The 17031-nt window shown below is 49.1% G+C and overlaps 1 protein-coding gene across 1 annotated transcript in view; it reads right to left on the reverse strand.

Moving 5' to 3' along the window:
• Positions 1–17031, reverse strand: part of Tmtc2 (Transmembrane O-mannosyltransferase targeting cadherins 2) — a 374186-nt gene that overhangs the window by 223287 nt on the left and 133868 nt on the right. The window contains exon 2 of the mRNA XM_065454315.2: positions 53–322. Coding sequence (XP_065310387.1) covers positions 53–294 — 242 coding nt within the window. The 5' untranslated portion in view covers positions 295–322. The remainder of the gene's footprint in view (positions 1–52; positions 323–17031) is intronic.

A 17031-nucleotide genomic window follows, 5' to 3' on the forward strand; every position in this document is an offset into this window, starting at 1 on the left:
CGGCAATAAACAAGAGGAAAGCGAGACGTGTACGCCTTTCCACACAACTCACCTGTCATCGTAGGCGAAGTCCGCGTCCAGCGTGTTCCAGTAAAGGAGACAGGCCCATCCGGAGACGAGCGCCACGGCGCCGTAGTAGTCCATGTTGCTCAGTTTGCGACCGTGCCGCGACTGCTGCTCTCGAACCTGGTGCGCCGCTGCCGCCGCCGCCGGCTGGTGCTGGTGCCCTCCGCCAGGTGGCACCGCCTCCCTCCGCGCATGCGCACGCAGCACGCCACCGCTGCGGCCCGTCATGGGTCGGCCAATGGGCGCCCCCCTCGGGCTGCGTACGAAAGACGAAAGAAGACGCCGGGCATGAGTGCGCGCGCACTTTGTGGCGTTATTTTCGCGCGTTTTGTTTCTCTTTTTTTTGTATGTTTTACTGCTTACAGCCGCCAAAAGAGAGCTTGCACGAGCGCGCGCGCCAAGCACAAACCGCCGCCGCCGTCCGCTCCGTCGCGGTGTTGTGGTGGCGGCGGCGGCGGCGGGGAAGTCGAAAATTGGCGCCCAAAGTAGGGCCTGTCCTTTCCGGAGTAGCCTCGGAGGCGCCGGAGAAGCGACGGTCCCCCTTCTGCTTCGGCCCACTACTGGAGGCAGAGCGCCCCTCCGAAGAAAGACTGCGCGCGCACGGAAGGTCCTTTCGAGGAAAAGAGCGTTTTGTAGGCACCGCCGGAAGGGGCCTACAGGGGTGGCGGCGGCGGGAGAAGAACAGAATGCACGGGTGAAGGAACGGCAAAGAGATTGTCGGTGACTTTCGACGCGCCGTTGCAACTAGAAAGAAACGTTGTTCTAGCGGTAAGAGCGGTGTTTGTGTTTGCCTCGGAAGAGGCGGTGGGTGCGGGTTTCTCTAACGGAACGTGCAACCAACCCCGGGAGTCCACGATGGCTGTAGTGCAGACACACTGCAAGCGCGAAGAAAATAAACGGAAGTAGGCTCGTCTTGAACTTTCGACAGGTTCTTATAACTGTACAGGGTGTGCTTGTACTACGAACTGTGTTTGTACGGTGTTCGCCTCAAAACGTGCGTGCGTGGTGGGGAAAGGGATTGGGGTTGGAGGAAGCTTTAATGAAAACACAGCGTAAGGGCATTTATTTATTTGTGCGACGAAAGCGTGCAAAATCTTCCCTGGGGAATTCGAATCTGTGTAAATCAAGGTGAACGGTAGATTGGACAGATGTAAGTGCGACATTGTAACGGAGTTTAGTTACTTGGAAGGGAAAAGAAAAACGCCTGAGAAGCGTCGATTTGACGTCAACTGATAGGAAATCACTTTCATTTGTTTTATGTCTATGGCATTTGTATGTTAATGTTACGGAAAGACGCGTTTGCTGTTTGTTATATCCTCGGGTTAGGCATCCAAACACACCGATAGACATAGCGTTCACGTGCTTAGTTAACATACGCGGCTAATCACATACTTCGAACACAGATGCTTAAACACTGAGTTTCGTGAGCCCGTTGCGTGACATATCATGGTATGGGAAGTGTCACGGAGTTTCGCGCATTTGGGCCTTCGCAGAGCTGATTTCTTCTCGAATCTGAGCTGGCAGGCAGTGAGCATTCAGAACATGGGAAAACCAGCACCTATAGAAGTGTCTAAGCGATGCTTGATTTAGAATCAAGCATAGCATTACCTCGCACGGTATTAGTTTGCAAACAGAGCTTAGCAGACCGACACCGCTGACTACACACACTTGAGAGCCGGCTAGTTGGAACTCCCTGCATAGTGGCAAGAGAGCTGAAGCTCAAAAGCATGAGAGGTGTAACTGGAACAGCGCGTGAAAACAAGACAGGGACGAGCGCTTGTCCCTGTCTGTCCTGGCTCGTTTTGCAAAGCCCGAGGACGAGAAAACATTCTGTGTGGCTGAAAAGAAAGCTAGAACAGCGAACGGCTTCGCCAACGGAGGTTGCAACATATGCAGAAGAGAGAGAGAGAGTTAAACACCATACGCGTACGAAGAGGACTAACTTTCGGGGATAGACGCGGGCCGAACTAAAACAGAGGTTGTTGGCGCGGCCGTTGTTGCCCACAGGAAGCAAGAAAGCCTGGCATTTATTCGGTCTGCCCCGGCTTCCCGACGCGTTTCCCCCGCCGAGAGGAAACCGCAGACGGTCGCAGTGGCGCCGGTGGCCCATTAGCCGAGCACCGGCCTGCCGCTGTTGCCGGACCGGCGTGCGTGGCCGCCGCTGGGACTGCCGCTGGCGGCGAAAAAAAAAAGAAAAAAAAAAAGGACACGTGTACCGACACAGCGACGAGGGGCGTGTACCTGCCTGCGGGCCCGTGGTGGGGCCTCGCGACAAGTGTCCGCGCTCTCTCCCATTGGTCCCAGCATCTTGCGATGCGTATACACACGACTGACGCTGCCGGTTTTCCCGAAGCACGCGGTCTGCTGTACGCTATAGAAAAAAAATTACGTGAGGCCTGCGGTTGAAAGGATGTTCCAGATTTGTTGGAAGGATGTTCCACATCCGCCTCTCAGGGATGTTTCCCCATCAAGCGCGTAGCCGCTTCGTGAAGCTACTCAGTACGGCAGCTTTTATGTGGCTGCTGCTTTTTACAAAGATGACATAAACAAATTCTTCATTGACAAAAAAAAAAAAAATACTGAACAAGGTTTATGGGAGGACGGCCACCGTGGGGGCAGTTAAGCGGTAGAGCATATATCGCACGCGTAATGCGAATGATGTGGGTTGGCTCCAAGCTGCGGCAAATTGTCTTTTCGTCCACTTTCAATTCCATCCATATTCCTCATTATTAGGGCGAATGCCTAAAGTGGCTCGTTGCACGATGGCTTAAAAAAAAAAAGGAAACGCGGCGTTGAGTCGAGTGGCGCAAAAAATATCCTCATCAGCAATGGCTCACACTGCCATAAGCAAAAAAAAAAAAACGCAATGGCTCATACCCCCTTAAGGCAGAGGTTACAAGCGCTCAGAAAAGTGAAGCGAACAGTGATTACATTCATAGAAATCACACATATAACACACAGAACAGCATACGTTTCTTTAAAGAACAAGCATCCGAAAAATTAGTAAAGCATTGCATACACCCCTCGGACGTACGCTACAGCCGAAGACGCTTGCTAAGCGAGAAACGAGAGAGAGAAAACGCTTTATAGTAGGAAAGGAAGGCAAGTTGTGGGGCCCATAGGTTTCGACGTGCGAAGCGGCGGGAGCGAGGCGTTCGACAGCGACTGCTGCTTTCTCCTGCTGAGAGAATGTAACGTAAAGTCGAAGATAAACGTTGTTAGCGCGATTCTGATCCCGCCATACGAGCGCGCGAAGCCGCAGCTCAGCGCCGAAAACGAGCCGGAGATGCCGAGCTGCGAAAGCAGCACGGCGACAATGCGAGACGGCAACGTAGATAGGAGGCCGGAGCTCGGAGACAAAGGCTTGCCACATGTTTACTTCGCACTGCGGCTCGTTAAGTCACAGCCCTCCGGTCGTATAACTTAATGCATTACCAAGTGTGCAGCAAGCTTTCGCCTTCACGTGTTACAGGATGTAAGAGTTGGGGTCGGGCACCTTCTAAAAATTGCGTAAGTGAATGTTATATTAGTTGAAATCAAGAAAAAGGAATGGGCATGGGCAGGACACGTAATGAGGAGGGAAGATAACCGATGGTCATTAAGAGTTACAGAATGGATTCCAAGGGAAGGGAAGCGTAGCAGAGGGCGGCAGAAAGTTAGATGGGCGGATGAGATTAAGAAGTTTGCAGGGACAACATGGCCACAATTAGTACATGACCGGGGAAGTTGAAGTATGGGAGAGGCCTTTGCCCTGCACTGGGCGTAACCAGGCTGATGATGATGATGATCTAAAAAGGGGTAGCTGGTTCATGTCCGTCGTCCGCCTCATCCACGCTAAGGACGTTGTTGAAGGATGGAACGTGTTCTCATCGAGAACGAGGAGTACTGGGTTTATTTAAAATATTTACATGACGAGTGGAGAACGTTACATTTCATCAGTCTAGCACGTCTGAAAACGAAGCAGACCGAGGAGCTCAAACTCTATGCTTAAACCCCCTCTCCCCTCCCTAGATCACCAGGCCAGGGAAAACTGCCGTCCGACCTTCATCCAATCGGATGGAGCGTCCAAAGTCGTCGAAGGACCAGCTCTTGAGGGCGAGGGTTCACGTACTCACTCCCACATTTTTGTTTCACTGAACACACCGAAAGGATTGGGGCCTCGTAGACAGGGGTTGTCACGCTTGACTCAAGCAGGCACGTCTTGGTTCCTGGGCTGACTCCGCAGTTAGCTGCCGCGTCTGTGAAACGACCTTGACGATTAACGGATTCCGTGGCGGAGCGCCGTAGAACAGCCTTTTCTAGGGGTTTTCTTACTCCAATTCGTCCGTAAAGACGACAGCGAAAAAGCTAACAATACTCGGTCCGCCGCACCTGTCTCGCCCTGGCGGGCGGCGGTAGTCTGTCCGTGGGGGACACATTGTCAGCTTCACGAAGCGATCCGCTGCAGTGAGCTAAGAGAAGCTAGAAGGCCACTACCCCTGCTGGCCGATCGTAACAATGAGTACATACATGCCGCACTTTACTTTTTTTTTTTTGCTGCATTTCAATTAAAGAGTACATTAATTTACCTTATGCTTTCCTTGACCTCATTGTCTGTTGGCTTCGTGTAACTGTAGCTAAATAAAAAAAATATGCAGATCCACCGGACATCTTGGAATCTTTATACATATCTATATAAGGGAAATTTAGCCTGATGGGCACTTGCGACACCAATATCGAGTGTCTGAGAGGAGACATTATCCATACCTGTCAACCCTCACGAATTTTTCGTAGAATTAACGAATTTGGGCATCTATTACGATTTTACGAATGTCGCATCAAGTTTTACGAAACATACGTTCTGGAGAAGAAAACATTTCAATCTTCGAACTTCCCATTCGAAGCCTTCTTCTGATGGTGAAAAGACGCTAGGAGGTACTTGCTGCAAACAAGTTTATACAGAGAAGTTCTTAAAGCATCCAAAATTAGCAACACCACATTCACTGAAGTGACCGTTTTTTAATACAATGTTTTCCTTGCAAGTCTGCTGTTGCAAGTTTTCTGCTGCCTGTGTCCTTCGAATAAAGGTAAATGATCGGTAATAAAGTGTGCACATATAGTTCAAACGGCGTGTATTATAGCAAGCTTTATACATGTATGATGCCCCGCGTAAGTTGAGCAATATTTAAAGATATGCAAATACCACGTAGCTGGAAAGAACCAAGGTACTGCTGTCTGCCGTCGATTGTATGTACTCAGATTACTCTTTGCATTCCACTCAAATACATATTTAGTCTGAACCAATTAATAAGCTTCTCACATATTATAATTAGATGAATAGTGTAAATGAGGAAATTGTAGAACAACATGAAAAACTCCCGGTGCAGAGAGAGAGAGATAGATGCAAATGAGAGAAAGGCAGGCAGGTTAACCAGACTTAAAACCTCCGGTTTGCTACCCTGCACTAGGGGAAGGGAAACTGGAAATAAAGACGGGACGAAGAGCGTGACAAAAATAAAAGCGTGAGAAAAAAATATGAAAAGGGATGAAATGGGGCCACTGTCACGTAGAAAAGTACCACCTACAAAAAGGTATTTTTCCAAGCACGAGAGAAGCCAGCGAATACGCAGTGCATAGAGCGGCCAGTCGCAGTGCAATTTTTCGCCTGCAGAGGCTGCATTCCTACACAGGAGAAACGCAAGAGCGTTCATGTATTCAGACTGGGTGTGTGCTAAAAAGAAAAAGAAAAAAAACCCTGCAGTTTGCCAAATTTATTCCGCAGAACCGCCAGTCGGGCGTCTAACTCTCACATAGTGCCTTTGAAACGTAAAATATCATCATTTCATTTGCTCAGTAGGGGACGAACAAACGAATTGTCAGCCTGCCTTCAACGTCCTAACAGGGAGACTTGTGCTCGCGAAGGGCAAATGGGGTTAAAATCTCCTAGGTTAGGGTGATCACGTCTCGTTGTCGAAACCTTGTAGGCTGCTGCTTCCGTTCATCGGCAACTGTTTGGTGGCTTTAAGTGTCCAGCTACATGCGACCCCTTTGTCTCGTCATCATTTAACTTTTGTGCTTCTGGAACTCGCCAAAGAAAAAAATGGCTGTGGCTTAGGTAAGGTTAAGCCAGGATGCGAAGCATACTAGCCTTTATTTTAGTTGTTGAACCACTGTTTAGCCTGGTGAACTGCTGTTGCTTGGCTATATTTGGTTCGGCTAGACGAAGAAACAACTCATGCATTACTTCTTCGCCTTCAAGAGTGGAACGCGACAGCGTTCCCGTCGACCCGCCAAGGGGTGTAAGACAATGGGCTACAGGGCAGCGACTACGCGCCCCGCATTGGACGCGGTGAGCGTCGAGCAAAGCAGCGTTCGGCGCGGCAACGAAATGTGCGCCTGAGCAAGAGACGCACGCCTTAGAAACAGCGCGTTTCTAAGGCAACACCGCATTCACTAGAGGCGCTTTTGTACCGCTTTGAAGCGTTGTACTCGTGGCTCAGTGGTAGCGTCTCCGTCCCACACTCCGGAGACCCTGGTTCGATTCCCACCCAGCCCGTCTTGCAAGAGTTGAGCCAAAGCCACTTCTCCTCTGTCGTGACGTCACGGTGTCACGTGATTTCATGGTCACCGCCGCGCCTGAGGAGCTGGGTTGAGCCCTCGTAATATGCTTCGCATAAAAGGATATCACAACTCTGAGACAACATCCTGACCTCGCCCCCCCCTATGCCTCCCCTTTGATCCCTACATAACCTCCTCCCCCTCTCTCAGGAAAATAAGTTATAAAGAAAAGAAAGGAAAGGAGGAGTATACCTTAGACGGAAGATTCACGTTATCAACTCAGCGCACGCGCAGTGGCGAGACTGCCTCAGAAGCGTACATACAAGCAGCGACAAACGCTGCCTCACCTCTCGTGCGCCCAACTCGATAACGGTGAACCATGCAGGAGAGAGAGAGAGAGAGCACAAGGACAAAGACACCACGCAGGTCGGACGAACGAAAAGAGCCGACGCAGCGCCGTATGCAGAATGAGAGAGGTCCCGAAATAAACATTGCACACACGCACGCATGCTCTCGAGACACGAACGGCGAAGAAGCGCGGGCGAAGCAAGCAAGGCGAGCGAACGAGAAACAACGGCGACGTCAAACAAAGACAAAACCCGTGCACAAAGCAGCGGCCCCAAAAAGAGTCAAGCGCGCACCACATGAGAGAAATAGTAGCGCCGCCTGAGGAGAAAGAGAGAGAGAGAGAGAGAGAGAGAGAGAGAGAGAGTGCAGCAAGAACGTGGTTGTTAGGAAGACGAAGCCAGCACGGTCCTCGCCCACTTCATCCCCATCCTTAGCTTGCCGCCCTCTTAACAACAATTGAAGAGCAACGGCGGCGAACGGGCCAACTCATGCACGCATTCTTTCCGCGGGAGTCGTAATTTTAGGAGCGTCGGCCGACGACGACGCAAGCTGGCGGCCTACCCCCCCTTTTACTTTTCGTTTCTTCCTCTCCTCTCTCAAACTCTACGCCTTTTATCTCTGCCTATGCTTCGTCCTCTCTCTTCCCGCTTTATAGCGAGGCAGACTCTCTCAAGAGTCTCTGTGCTTTGTTGCTGTTCCGATTGCCTTGCTCCGACCTCTCACTCTCCGCACTCCGAAACCACAGGCTCTATACCAAACTACTGTGCGGTGGAAAATAAAAGAATACGGACGGTGTTCGCGACTATTGAAGGAAAGCTTGCTGGCGCTGCAGCCCTAAAACAGCTCGATGAGCGCGCACTTCCACAAACAGCGCTCGTCTCCGCGAGACGCCGTGAATTTAAGAAGTTTAATTGTGGCGATGCTTCGTCCGGCATTGCCAGTGGATGGACGGGCAGTGGTAGTAGTGGTACATTCACACGAGTTCCGTCCATCCGCCAGCGCGCGTTTTGTTTATCGACCTAACCAACATCGGTTGTTCGTCATTTGCGTGCCATTGTATACGCAAGCAACAGAGGAAAAGCTGCCACTTTTTCCTTCTGCGCTGTTTTACCTCGTCATCTCTCTCCCCATCCCCCGTCATATGCTTCTGCTAAGCCTGTCCTGTTGTTCCAAGGCGGGTGATTTATTCGCACGCAATTAGCGAAGCGTCCAAACAAACAAGCCCCTATACTCCGTCTCAACAATTCCGAACGGTGCAGTGAAGGTCAGGGATCGTGATGGCCAGACTTAAACGACTGTCGATTGCGTTTTACAGCGAAGCTGTTAGCCTCTAGTTGGTCGAGATTTTTCGTGACCACGTGGGCGGTGCTCACACGGAAGTGTGGGCCGATCCCGAAAACCGTGAAAAAAAAGCGGGAAACGCATAGTGTGCTGCTTCTGCAAGAGGCATCACATGGCGCTATGAGGTGACTTCACCACTTGGCGAAAACGTCATTGCGTGACGTCACGTGTTACGCGATGACGTCATCAGAATGCGTCATTAGGCGATATCGTCACGTGACTATGCCGTTATTTCCGTATATTTGAATTACAATCTGAAGCCATCACGCCTGCAGCTTGCGTGCAAGTCGTATTTTACGAATCCTCTGACGCAATTAACTTTGGTACTTGCCTAACGTCGTCTAACATCGTTTGGGATTGTCTAATGTCGGCAACAGCTTCACTGTGCATCCACTGTCACAGGGTGGGACGGAGGCAGATTTTTAATTTATTTATTTTTTCATAGAAACGAGGATGACTCGTCAGTTGTGCGCTATACGGATGATCGTTTCTAAGTTTTTCAGAATTTTTTTTTTATATATCACCTGTTGCGGATAACATAATTCTAGTTCTTGAGGTCGATTATACAGAGAGGCCGCCACTACGTGATCGAGAAATCGAAACATATATTGAACTATTTTCAAAAAAATCCTAATTAGCTTCTTAATTATTACTTTACGGCGCATATTCCTGTTTACGAATTGTAGCGGGTGGGTTTGCAAGGCGTATCCCCTTGGAATGAATTCCCAGAATGACACTAGTTTGGAGATATGGGCCATCAAACTCAACGTAATAATGCGTTGTTGTTCCACTTACTTTTTTAACAAAATGCTCTTTTATGCCTTGAAGCCCGCAAGTAACTGGAACGCCCATGTATTTCATCTCACGCTATAACATAATATAAGAGCTAATATCTCGAAACTGGTGTCATCCTGGAGATTCATTTCAAGTGGATACATGTTGCAAGTTCACCGACTACAATTCACAAATTGGAATATGGGCCGTAAAGTAATTAATTATTGCATTTTCGTTACGTTAAGTGAATTGTGTGTTTCGATTTTTCGTGCTACTAATGTACACCTTTTCGAATAATCCAGCTTAGGGACATGAATTATGCTGTCTGGCACAGGCGTTGTCTAAAAATTCCTCAAAAGTTATATGTTATCACCCCGTAGTATTCATTCCGCGAAGCTTCCATCCCTTGACGTCCCTTTGAGGACGATCGGAGGTGGACAATGGGAAAGTCCCTCATTCTGATTCTCTGTTCCGTTTGACAGACGTGACCTGTATAGCTTTCTCGCAACTGTACGGATCTGTTTAAAGAGGGCGCACTGCGTCTGGGCGAAGGCACTCATATTCGGTAATCCTGGACGCTTTTGGTGTGGACTAGTTCCCGAGAAAGGAGGGGTCACGTGAACAGCTGGCGTTCGAGCGACTGCACGCACCTGATCACGCGGGAACTGAACGCACTGCAGCGTATAGTTATATAGTCGAGCTTTTCCCATGGCTTCTCAAAGCCAGTCTCGTCTCGCGTTTTCCTTGCCTGCATGGTCTCACGCAACACCTCTCTCTCTCTCTCTCTCTCTCTCTCTCTCCAAGCTATCACGTGCACTCTACTTTCAGCACGCGCGGCTATCAATTGAGCAGGCACGTTTGCTCAGAGGAAGGGTGTTCGTGGGGAGCAGAGCTTTTTCTTCTCTCCCGCGTCCCTCTTCCTCCTCCACTCCTATTCATTTGCTTGCGCTTCTCACCACTACGCCGTCATCTTCCGCAGAAACTATTGCACATAAATAAGGCGGGCGGCGGTGGCGCGGCAGCGAGTGGTGGAAGCGCAGGCGCCGAGCAGCCAAGCAAGGAAACGCTGCGAAAGGCCAGCACCAAAAGGAAACGCAAAGGCGGGAGAGGAACAGAGCGCGCGCGGAAAGCGACGAGAGGCATTCGTGCTCGGGCGCGAGTTCGCCTTCGTTCCGCGGAACCTCGGCGAAGGGAACAAGAAAAAAAAAAAGGCGCGCGGCGCGCGGGGAAACGAAAAACCCGTAAATTAGGGGAGATCCGAGCGTAAGGTATACAATTACGCGCGCGCCAAACAATGACTTAGGGGCCTCCTCTATACTTCATTGCCTCCGCGTCGTCGTTGCCCGTCTTGGCCGGCTGCGGCGAACGCCTCTGTTTGAGTCCCACACGCTGCGTGGCTTCCTCCTCCTCTTCTTCTTCATCCTGCAGCTCACACGCAAAGGCTGCGCGGCGCACTCAACGTTTTTCCCTCCCCGAAGCAGCGCCGCAGACTCTTTTGGTTGTTGCTCGACCCCCCCCCCCCCCCCCTTCTCGCTTCTACTCCCCCTCAACCTTACTAGTGCCGCGCCCGGGGCTTTTTCGCCGTCGGCACTGCTACACTGTAAACGAAAATAAACCCACCTGGGAGTTTTTAAGAGGTGATGTGCCCTAAAACCTCCCCTCCTCAAATATTTACTCCGATGTATGGGAGCAAAACAGCGCCATCCCCTCGTTTCACTCCGCTGGCTAGCTGCCGGAGTATTAAGGCGACATGACGCGATTTTACTCCGCTTAAAAATCTTGTTCTCCCGTGAAACTCCGACAGGGAGTTTTAAAACCTCCCCTCCGCCGATACAGGTTTGTCACGTGGCGCTTCCCATGAGGCTGTGCGCCTCGCCAGCGACCGGGCGCGTTCGGCGGAGCGGGCAGTGCTCATGGCTGACGGTTTGTTTACGTCTGTGAAGTGTCGTTCCGTGACAGCGTTTCGTCAATTTGTTTCCCGTATTTCCTTCCAGAAAGTGTTAAAGGCATGCCTGAAGCTCACTGTATCTCAGCATCAAGTACATTAGCTGTGATCGCTTTGCTGACAACAATGATTGCAAGAACCACGTTTTCAAGTGCGGAAAAAGGCTTAGGTATACTTCGAAGCTGCTCACTGGCTCGTGATGTCGGCTCACATTCTGGCTGTGTTTTCGTGCTCCCTCACCCTGTCTTGTGTTCTTCAGTACGTGAAATGCGACTTCTATGTCCTTTTGAGTACATGCTGACAACGTCCAGTGTAGTGTTTGAAAGGACCGCGTAGCAATGGCAACAGTAGCCACTGTTCGAGCGACGACATCCGTGCTAGTCGCGCATGAATGGCGTAACCCAAGTTCGTTGCGGTGCTGTGTTGCCAGTGAGAAAGACCGGAGTGCAAGCAACTGTTTTTATGTATCTGTGAACGGATATCCTCGCCCGAAGAAAAACGGTAGGACATAAGTATGCGTACTGAAAATAAAGCTTCTTATTGAGCGATGTGAATCGCATTGTTATCGCGCGTATATGTTTTGGTCAAGTCGTTGCTTCCGATATTGCATTAACATTACGCTCTATCCGAGACACTGATTTAGATGCATGCCTGCTAGCTCCAAGTTTAGGGATTCACTCGACAGATCAGCGATGTAGCTCCTTTTCGCAACCGAGACAGATTGCTCAGACGCAGAGCAAGTAGTGCGGGGTATAAAATGTATGACTGCGCATTTCTCGGTCTTATGTCGGCTGCTGTGGGTCATGCTCAAACGTAATAATTTCTTGCTACGCTACCACTATATCGCAAAAATTTAATTTTGCTGTGCAACATATGCACTTACATTTTTCTTGCTTACTGTAACTTACGCACTACTTTTTGGCCGCGAACGCCGGCAGTGTGCGAAGTCGCTTCAGCACTCACAGAATGGCATGATAATTTTGAAAAATTACGGCATTAACTTTTTTTCTCTCACTATTTTGAATTAACAGTTTTGTGTTGCTTAATGTATTCTGTTAATTTCAGAGAGACAGATCTCGTATGAACGAGCATGTGAGTCGTAATTCTGAAAACAGCACAGCTGCTCCCTAGGCGGTTTCGAGGCACACAATATCGTGGCTATATATACTGGCACCGTTGCTTCTTGAGTATCGCGTGTACGTGTGATGTCTTTGAAATTTCTGCATTGGGCGTTTCTGAAATGTTTATGTATGTCATGATATATGTGCTCTCATTGACTTGTTCCGTCGAAATCGACGCGGTCTCGTGTGCATATTTCGAAATTTGACCAGTAGCCTCTGCATGTCAACATGTTCGCGCAAACTCACGCGATGGCTCTTTTTATACTCCCATTGCACCTCGAAAAAACTCCGTCAATAGCAAAGCAAAAAATAAAGAAAAGACAGAAAAAACTCTCATAATTCCACGCAAAAATTCCGCTCGTACGGAGTAAAAATTCTACTCCGATCATACGGAGCAAAAAAAACTCCGAACCGGGGGGTCGCTAGAGGACAAGCAGTATACTCCCACCTCGGAGTTATTTCCGTTTACAGTGTATGGACGCGCTATTATTTTTGGCGGCGGCGGCGGTGCTTGAGATTACCGGCTACCGTACGCGAACCCGAGCGGCTGATGCTGCATGACTATCGGTTCCGGAGGGTCCCGAGGTAACTACACGGTTCCTGTTAAACGAGAGCGCTGGCCGAGGGGATAAACAAGAGCTGCGAATTTCTCTCCCCCCTCCCTCTTTTTTTTTTCCAAATTTATCTTTTCTACTTCGCGAGGAACGCCGAACAGCGGTCATCTCAAGTATGAAGCTCGCTTTTGTCTTCTCTCTCGCACACAAACACATTCTGAGTTTTCGTTCCTTCTTGTTTTATATATATATATATATATATATATATATATATATATATATATATATATATATATATATATATATATATATATATATATATATCCGTGGGATACTACACGTAGGTGCAGGAGTGCAGATGTACGAACCACTGAGTTGCCATCACGTGGAATCTGCGCGACGGCAGTCGTGGCGGCCTGTCCAAGTCTCGGCGAGCATGACGGGGACGACAGGTGACGGAAGTTCTGAAAGCTTCGTGAAACGAATCGGGCCAGAGAGGATGAACTCAGAAAGTTGCTCGTATATACGCGCGAAAAACTGACGCGTATAGCTTACGGTCCGCACCTCGCGCTATAACTAAATGCGAGCCTAATAATAGGCAATCCTTCGAACCCCTATGTCACCCACTCCAATGCAGGGTAGCAAACCGGAAAAAACTTGCCTCTGATTAACCTCCCTGCGTTCCCCCCTATCTATCTATCTATCTATCTATCTATCTATCTATCTATCTATCTATCTATCTATCTATCTATCTATCTATCTATCTATCTATCTATCTATCTATCTATCTATCTATCTATCTATCTATCTATCTATCTATCTATCTATCTATCTATCTATCTATCTATCTATCTATCTATCTATCTATCTATCTATCTATCTATCTATCTATCTATCTATCTATCTATCTATCTATCTATCTATCTATCTATCTATCTATCTATCTATCTATCTATCTATCTATCTATCTATCTATCTATCTATCTATCTATCTATCTATCTATCTATCTATCTATGAACTAAAAGTCAAGCGAAACCTCATAAAAAGTTCAGACATAAGGCGCGAAAGGACAACGGCACAGAGACACTACGACACACACAGAGTGCTCACGTGTGTCATGGCGGCATGCGTCACATGTCACGACGCTTCGTGCGTGTTTTAAGGCGAAAACTTCAAATAGCTCACGGGTCGAAGGACTGACCTCAGTCCGGCGTTATGGCACCAAAATCCAAGTGCATGCGCCAGTATTTCTTTATCAATAATAATAATAATAATAATAATAATAATAATAATAATAATAATAATAATAATAATAATAATAATAATAATAATGTCCGAGCTATGTAGGCGTGTCTTATGACGGCTTGAGGAGTATAAGTACGCGTGGAATAACTGGAAATAAATCTGTTGATAGTTAGCGCTGTGTGTTTGTCTAATTTGCGTTTCCGTGCCCCTCTCCTTGCGCCTGCGCTGCAGGAAAGTAGAAGGCACCCGTATACAAGCCCATGTAGATACCTTTGTCTATAAAAGTGTTAAAACAAAAAAAATATCATTCAGTGAACTTGCGTACGTGTCTGTATGATCTTCATAGACTGGCCACCACCATTCTAACGTCTCATTAACCGCGCAGAACAAATGGCGATGTCTAGGCCACCGAAAAAGGGAATAGGTAATAAGAAAAACAAGTAAAGAGAAAACACTTAATAGGAAGAAAACAACGCATTCGAATGAAAATGTCAATGTAATTTAATTAATGTCTCGTGAGTGCGCAGGCTTTCGCCTTCATCTTCTTTAGCGTATGCTAAAGTGACTGTCAACTTCTTACATATCCACGTCGTCAACCCATTTGCGCCTTATGCCTGGAGTCGCTAAAGTATTGCTCAAGGAAGCTCCCCTTTTTAACGTCTGTCCGATAGCTGTCGTAGGCACGACCAATCGCGGTATAGTCAGTGAGAGGCACGTAGCTGTTTCCACAGATAATCGGTAGCAGGTCTCATGGAACAGGCAATAATTCATGAAGCTTTTCGAATGCAAGAACATGCTTCTTTCGTGCTGGCCGCATTCTGTAGTACTAATACGCTCGCCATTATGTCTCTCAAAGTTTTCCTTTCTTATATGAACGGCTCGTGAATGCCAACTGCTTTATAGGGAGGGGCATTGGAGTTGGGCAAATTTGTCTGCAAAAAAAAAAATTATTGGAGGACGCTTGATGTTTGCCATTAAGAGTGGAACGCGACAGCATTCAAAGATATGTGACTGCTTTTCACGCTTGCCGGCAACTGCAGCTTACGTAACCGTCATGTTTACCGGGAAACGCTGGCGGTGCAAGCTATGCACGAAGGCGAGCGGGCGACCTTTCTGGTAGAAACGCGGCCTCTTGCGTGGGCCACGGATGCACGGAGGCGAGCGCCATCTGGATGGCGTTGTTGCAAAGAACCGAGCGCAGCGCGCCGCTCAAGGAATGGCAGAAACGCTGGAAAGGGGATTTATGTTTGAGTTTCCACGCAACAGAATTATGTTTTCCAGTATATCAAAATTACAGACCGACGCCATCATGCCTGTAGGTTCTGTTCAGTTCGTAATTTACGATTTTTCTACCGCATCTTACTTTGAGGAATTCAATTAGTTCAATAACGCCCCTGCACTACGCGGTGGGCCCACGTGGTTGTGGTTCGGAATGATTTTTCGCCGGCGTCCGGTGCAAGACGCCGACACCGGATTGTTTGCGACACGGGGCCCTTAACGCTGCCGGGTTAAAAAAAAAGAAAAAAGAAGAAAAAAAGATGAAAAAAAGAGAAGGCAATGACTGCTCTCGCTATTTCGGGCCACGCGAGGGAGCGCAAATGGGTTTGTCGTCCCGAGACCCCGCGAAACGAGCGGCGCGCGAGGCCAGATCAGTCACCGTTCACCCGTCGCCTGCATGAGGAGAACGATCTTCCCACACCTATACGCATCAGACAGCCACGGGTCGTTCAAAGTGAAATTGTTAGAGCCGTTGCGGCGCTTAACGAGGCATTGGATCACAATTAGACCGCGTTTTACGGCTCCGGGAGGGGACATGGAGCCGGGTGCGTTGCGCAGTCGTTTAATCCTCGCTTCTTCCGGCGCAAAAGGGAGCGGAACGGAGGGAGAGAGTGAATGCACTGGCGGCAGCGGGGGTGGCGGGACAAGATAGTGGGGAGAATCAAGCAGGCTCCGCGTAAAGACGTGAGTGCCAAAGAAACCGACGTCCCGGGCTCGAGAATAAAGAAAGCGAACTGTCGCGGTCCTCGCGCAGGGCTTCGCGGCAGTGGCCTCCCCGCCGTTCTTTTATGGGGGTCTCGGGGACAACCACAATTTGCGGGACTCTCCGAAGATAGAGAGAGAGAGAGAATGCGGAATATTTAAGGGAAGCTTCGTAGGGCTCGGACGACGTCGTAAATGGAACCGTGCGGAGAAACAAACACGCGCGAGCAGGCCAGAAAAAAAAAAGGGGGGGGACGGTGGGGGGGGGGAAGGTTAGGGTATCTCCCTTCTCTCCTCTTCGCGAATGAGAAGAAAACTCGGTCAAACGACGTCGTAAAAAGAGACCGCCTGACTGTTAAGAGCCTGCCGTATGTGTAGAGGCCCCCTTCGTATGTATATGTATATATACGGCTCTCGTTTATACGCTATATGCGCTGGCTTCCGTTGTTTGTCCATTTTTGTTTGGTCCCTATTGCCCGCGCACTGAACGCGAGTTTCGAGCGAGTTTTAACTGCGGCGCGAGGCTGTAATGCAGCTTGCACGAGCGCGACGGATGACCAGGAGTTATGGGTCAAGCAAACTTGAGACAGTGGCTTGTTTGTCGACCAGAGCGGCCGTGAGGCCGGCCCAAAGCCGATCAATGATGTATACAGTATGCATAGCGTCCTCACCGGCTAAAAGCGGCGGCATTACCGCGCACCGTCTCGCTGGAACGAAAACAGAATGGAAGAGAAACGGAAGCACGTTCTGTGCCTGTCCTCGACGACGCGTCGGTGGTGCATAATCAGATATGTCCGATGTGCGCTACGGCCAGGAAAACTTCGTAGCACGATCGAAACGATAGACGGTTTTAGCTCGGAGTTGCTCACAACACGCACCGATCTCATTCTGGGCACTCGGACACTGCGGGGTGTTCCACTTAGCTCGGATTTTCGATAAAAGCGCCGAAAAAAAAAGAAGAGCGGAATGTAATCAGCTTGGCTCCTGATATAGCAAAAGTGGACACACCGCCACCTTACACTTAGTGTCAACCATCAGCGCGCTACAATAGCCTACGTGATCGAGGTGTCCCGACAGCCGCGTTATCTATGGCAGGCCCAAGAACTGCTGTGCGGTCAA

The sequence above is a fragment of the Dermacentor albipictus genome, chromosome 2 (assembly GCF_038994185.2).
Source record: "Dermacentor albipictus isolate Rhodes 1998 colony chromosome 2, USDA_Dalb.pri_finalv2, whole genome shotgun sequence".
Classification (NCBI taxonomy): domain Eukaryota; kingdom Metazoa; phylum Arthropoda; class Arachnida; order Ixodida; family Ixodidae; genus Dermacentor; species Dermacentor albipictus.